This window comes from Rhea americana, unplaced genomic scaffold (assembly GCF_003343005.1).
Source record: "Rhea americana isolate MKP2758 unplaced genomic scaffold, rheAme1 scaffold_381, whole genome shotgun sequence".
Taxonomy (NCBI): domain Eukaryota; kingdom Metazoa; phylum Chordata; class Aves; order Rheiformes; family Rheidae; genus Rhea; species Rhea americana.
Window position 1 is genome coordinate 248,887 of NW_028186514.1, and position 4,700 is coordinate 253,586.

Here is a 4,700-nt window from a genome sequence, read left to right on the forward strand (position 1 = left end):
CAATAATAAAAAAAAAACAATTAGCTGACCTATGATAGAATGTTTTATCTGGAGTTTATTAATACCATTTAAAATATTACAGATAAAAATCAATTACATTTCATGCATTTAAAATGCAAATCTAAAATGTTCCAGCGAAGGGCTTTCCATTTCAATGTGAAATATCCAAATTATTTCAACATTACAATGAGACAATTAGTTTGCAGCATTGCAAACCGCTAATGTAGTGTCAGGAGTGTTTATTAACATTTATCAATATTATTTTCAGGAAATACACATAGGCCAACGTTAGTTCAGTTTCACTTGGACAGTTTATTTAATACATGGGTCGTGGCAAACCCACTTTATGAAATATAGGAGAACTCTCACTGTAACTATACCTGAACTGCCAGCAAATGCAAATAAGTACATGCTCCATTAAATTAAATGTCATTCAACATTTATCAAATATTGTTTGCTTAATTACAGTTGTATGCCTATCTAAATTAATATTCAAGCAAAACCTATATCCTGAAGTGCGATTTGATGTACACTTCAAGAAACGAGTCCAGAAAAAATGCAGTTAACCAGGACTGCAACAATAACGCTTTATCGTGACAGGAAAAAAAATAAAAATAAAAAAAGAAAAGCTCAAGTGTACTTCAATATATTTTCAAATATTTACTGGAAGTAATTTACAAGAAAAATACTATACAAAATCGTCTCCTGGACAACTGCACCTCACACCGATACACTGGTGGAGTTATATTTAATTATTAGCTAATCTAGAACGATTCCCCAGTTGTACAAACCTATAGGTTCAGATGTATTTTACAAATATTTTATTTTCCTATACCCCCTCCCCTAGCCTCCCTCTTTTTGGCATTCGGTCTACAGCTTCACTTGAAACCATCCGTGCTTCTTCATTTGTTTGGAATTTAAAAATATATGACTTTAAACCTAATTATTTTCAGTGTATTTCATGAGCCTACAGAAACGGGAATTATACAAATGCAGTGGCAAACACAATGAAATTTGGACTCGGGGAGGAAAACGAATTGTTTAAAAAAAAGGGGGGGAGTGGAGGGGGAAGCAGGACAAATACACTGTCACTCTGGTCCCCGGGAGGAGAAGGGCTTTTAACAATTAACGAGATTAGGGCAGTTCTGAATTTCAGCCTCGGCGCTGTTTCAGGAATGACAATTGCGGCTGGCGGCCGCTGCCGTCGGGGGCTGCGACCCGCGGCCCCCCCGCCGCGGGGCCGCGGGGCCCGGCGCGCACCCGGCGGCCGGGCCACCGCTCCGCACCCCGCCGCCGCTCCGAGAGGCACCGCGGATTCCTCCGCTTGCGGCGGGGAAGGGGGTGCAGGAGTGCTTCCAATAGGAAAGTGAGACGGATTTTTTTTCCCTCGCTTTAAATAAAAAAAAGGGGGGGAATCGAGATGCTCCGAAAACGAAGGGGGGGGAGGGAGGCGGCGCGGCACGGGTAAGCCCGCGGGCGCCGGTGGCGGGGCCGCCCCGCCTCGCTGCCGCGGAGCCCCGGCGGCCGCCGCTGCCCCTTCCCGGGCCGCTGCCCCCCTTCCTGCCCCCTCCCGCGGCTCTTGCGTCCCAGCCCCACACGCCGCCACGTGTGCGGCGCCCGGGCGAGCTCCGCGGTGGCGGCGGGGCAGCCCCGCGGGGTCGAGAGCGAGCGCCCGCGCCAAGCAGTGCACGTTACTTACGCATCCGCGTCCCCGCCGGAGTTACTCCCGGGGGCGGCGGGCGCGGCGGCGGCGGGGCCCGTCACTCCAGGCCGTTCCGGTGGCCGGGCTCGGGCGGCGGCAGCAGCTCCGGCGAGTGGCAGGGCGGGCTGCCCGTCTTGCCGCCGGGGCCGGGGCCGCCGCCGGGGCCGCCGCCGCCGGGGCCGCCCGCGCCGCCGGGGCCGCTGTGGGTCTTGACGTGCTTGCTGAGGTGGTCGCTGCGCATGAAGCGCTTGTTGCACACGGGGCAGGCGAAGCGCTTCTCGCCCGTGTGGGTCCGCAGGTGCCGCTGCAGCTCGTCGGAGCGGGTGAAGCGCTTGCCGCAGAAGAGCCAGTTGCAGACGAAGGGGCGCTCGCCCGTGTGCCAGCGCAGGTGCGCCTTCAGGTGCGACGTCTTGCCGTACACCTTGCCGCAGCCGGGGATGTGGCAGCTGTGCAGCCCCTTGCGCCGCAGGCTGGCCCCCGCCGGCCCCAGCCGCTCGGCCTCCTGGCAGTTGGGGCAGTCGCAGGTGGCGCGGCCCGAGTAGCGGCGGGCGGAGGAGCGCGGCGAGCCGGCCAGCGGCGCGGCGGGGCCGCCGCTCAGCATGGAGCCGCCGGCGCCGGCCAGCGGCGACGGGGCCGAGTCCGGGTAGGAGCCGGGCAGCACCGGCTTAAATCCGTCCATGAGGTGCTGCCCGGCGGGGCTGAGGAGGTGCGAGGAGGCGCCGCTGCTGAAGGCCGAGTGGCCGAGGCCCGAGTAATCCGAGTTGTAGCCGCCCAGCGGCGAGTGGAGCGAGGTCTGCAGCCCCCCGGCGGCCGGGTGCAGCGAGCCCGGCAGCGCCGCCGCCCCGTTGGGGCTCTGCACGTCGATCCAGCCGGCGCCCACGTCCCACCAGCTGGAGGCGCCCGCCGAGCCCACCTCGCCGGCGCCCAGCCCCGGGTGCGACGGCTTGAACCAGGACTCGTAGGGGTGCGCCATGCCCACCCGCGGGTAGATGCCCTGCAGCCCCTCCACCGACGTGTGCACCTTGGAGATGAAGACGGGCTGGTGCGCCGCCGCCTCCTGCGCCGCGGCCCCGCCGCCGCCGCCACCGCCGCCGCCGCCGCCGCCGGCGCTGCCCGGCGCCTGGAAGACGGAGTAGTCGTTGGCGAAGGGCGAGCTGGCGGCCGCCGCCGCGGCGCTGCTGGAAGTCAGCGAGAAGGCGCTGGAGCCCGGCGAGCCGCCGCAGCTGAAGGAGTCCGAGACCAGCGCGGCTGCCGCCGCCGCCGCCGCCGCGGCCGCGGCCGCCGCCGAGGAGCCGTTGCGCGCGGCGCCCGCCACGCCGAAGCCCGGGAGGCCGGAGCCCACGGCGCTGCAGCTGCCCGCCGAGGACGAGGAGGAGGAGCGTTTCCAGGGGTGGAAGCCTTTGCCGAAGGAGGACGCGCTGTCCGAGAGGGAGGACGGCGAGGGGCTGGGGCTGCCGATCTTGTTGCAGGTCGCGGCGAGCATGGCCAGCGGCGTGGAGCCTACCCGCGGCTCTTCCTGCGGGCACAGAGGGGGAGAGGGGCACGCCGCCGGCATGAGCCACGGAGCGGCCCCGCCGCCGCTGCCGCCGTCCGCGCCCCGCGCCGCCCCGAGCGGCGGAAAGTTGCGCGCCTCCCGCCGCAGGCTCCCTGCGCCGGAGCCGGCACCGCGGCRCGGGGCGGGGGACTCCCAGCGCCTTCCGGGGCGCCTTTAGCCGGGGAACACTCCTCCCACGCAGAAGCTCGGGAAGGGTTAAAAAGGGGGAAAGAAAGGGCAAAAGTTGTTTCCCTTGTCGCTCCGATCCCCCCCTCCCCCCAGTACAGATGCAGCTACATTGCAGCCTGTTCCCTTTCCCCGGGAACTGGCCGGTTCCCGTTCTTCAGGCCAGAAAGACTGCTTTCTTAAGTAAATAATTGCACGATTATCACATTACTCTTAAAAAAAAACACGCAGAGAAAAAAATCCTTAAAGAAACTCATTTACGTACCAACGATAATTAAATATATAGATAAATTTAACATATGTACAGATGTATGTAGACACAAGTTCAACGTACCTGCTGGACACGGCGGGCTGTGTTATTTTAAAGGCAAATAAAAAAAACACAATCTGTTGCAAATTTAGAAATTGCACAGGAAAAGCGAGAGTGCTGGGTTTGAGAGTTATTTTTTTCCTTCCAGCAGTCACATGTAAAGAAGAAAGGCCACTTCTCCGGGGGCACAGGAACAGCACAGCCCAGGCGCTGTAGGTTGTTTCTACAAATGCCCTTAAACCCTTTTCCTGCTAACTGAAAAGTGACTCTGCCCCCTTTTCCCCCTCTCACTCTTTCTTTTCTCCTAAGCTCGCTTGTACTTAAAAAAAAAAAGGAAAAAAGAAAAAAAGAAAAAAAAAGAAAAGAAAAAAAAAGAAAAAAGGCTCAATAGAGGAGACTGATAGCCCCGGTCAAGACAGGGGTTATTTTAACCCCCTCCAATCGACAATAAAAAGAAACTAATTAAACCAGCAAGAGAAAAAATCCTTAGACTCACCCCTAGAAGTGAAGTTGCCATCACACAAAAGTGCCCTCCTCTCAGAGGATCTTTTTTATATTGATAAATCAGAGGCAGTGTTTTTTTTAGAGGTGTGCAATACAATGATCAGTTCCGCCCATTCCACCACAATTGTAGCTCCCTCTCCGGCTTTGAAGTGCCGCTGAGCCGCCGCCAGCCAATCGCCGGCCCCGCCGCGCCGCTCGCCGACGTGACTGCGTGAGGTCATCAGCGCCGTCGAGCACCGCGGCGGCCCGGCCCGGCCCGGCCCGGCCCGGCCCCGGCGCGCCGCCAAGGCGCGGAGGTTTTCTCCGGCGCGGCTCGGCTCCGCGCTCCCGGGAGGTGTCACCCAGCCCGGGCGTTCCTCGGTGAAGCCGCTCAGTCCTCTCTCTGCCGCCCTTCCTGTCCCCCTGCTGCGCAAACGTGCGCATAATCTGACAACAGGTTTTTCTGCCTGGGCTGGGTTTTCTGC

At 58.9% G+C, this 4,700-nt stretch overlaps 1 protein-coding gene across 2 annotated transcripts; it reads right to left on the reverse strand.

Annotated features, from left to right (window-relative positions):
• Positions 1-216: 216 nt before the first annotated feature.
• On the reverse strand, positions 217-4,423 carry SP8 (Sp8 transcription factor). 2 transcript variants are annotated; one of them, XM_085313263.1, is made up of 3 exons: positions 4,229-4,268; positions 3,757-3,773; positions 217-3,218 (listed from the first exon to the last, which is right to left on the reverse strand). In XM_085313263.1, exon 3 carries the CDS (start codon positions 3,183-3,185, stop codon positions 1,761-1,763), a length of 1,425 nt encoding a protein of 474 aa, XP_085169389.1. In that variant the 5' UTR covers positions 3,186-3,218; positions 3,757-3,773; positions 4,229-4,268; the 3' UTR covers positions 217-1,760. The 2 variants fall into 2 exon arrangements, with proteins under 2 accessions (XP_085169389.1, XP_085169388.1); XM_085313262.1 differs by lacking the exon at positions 3,757-3,773 and having other exon boundaries at positions 4,229-4,423.
• Positions 4,424-4,700: the final 277 nt, after the last annotated feature.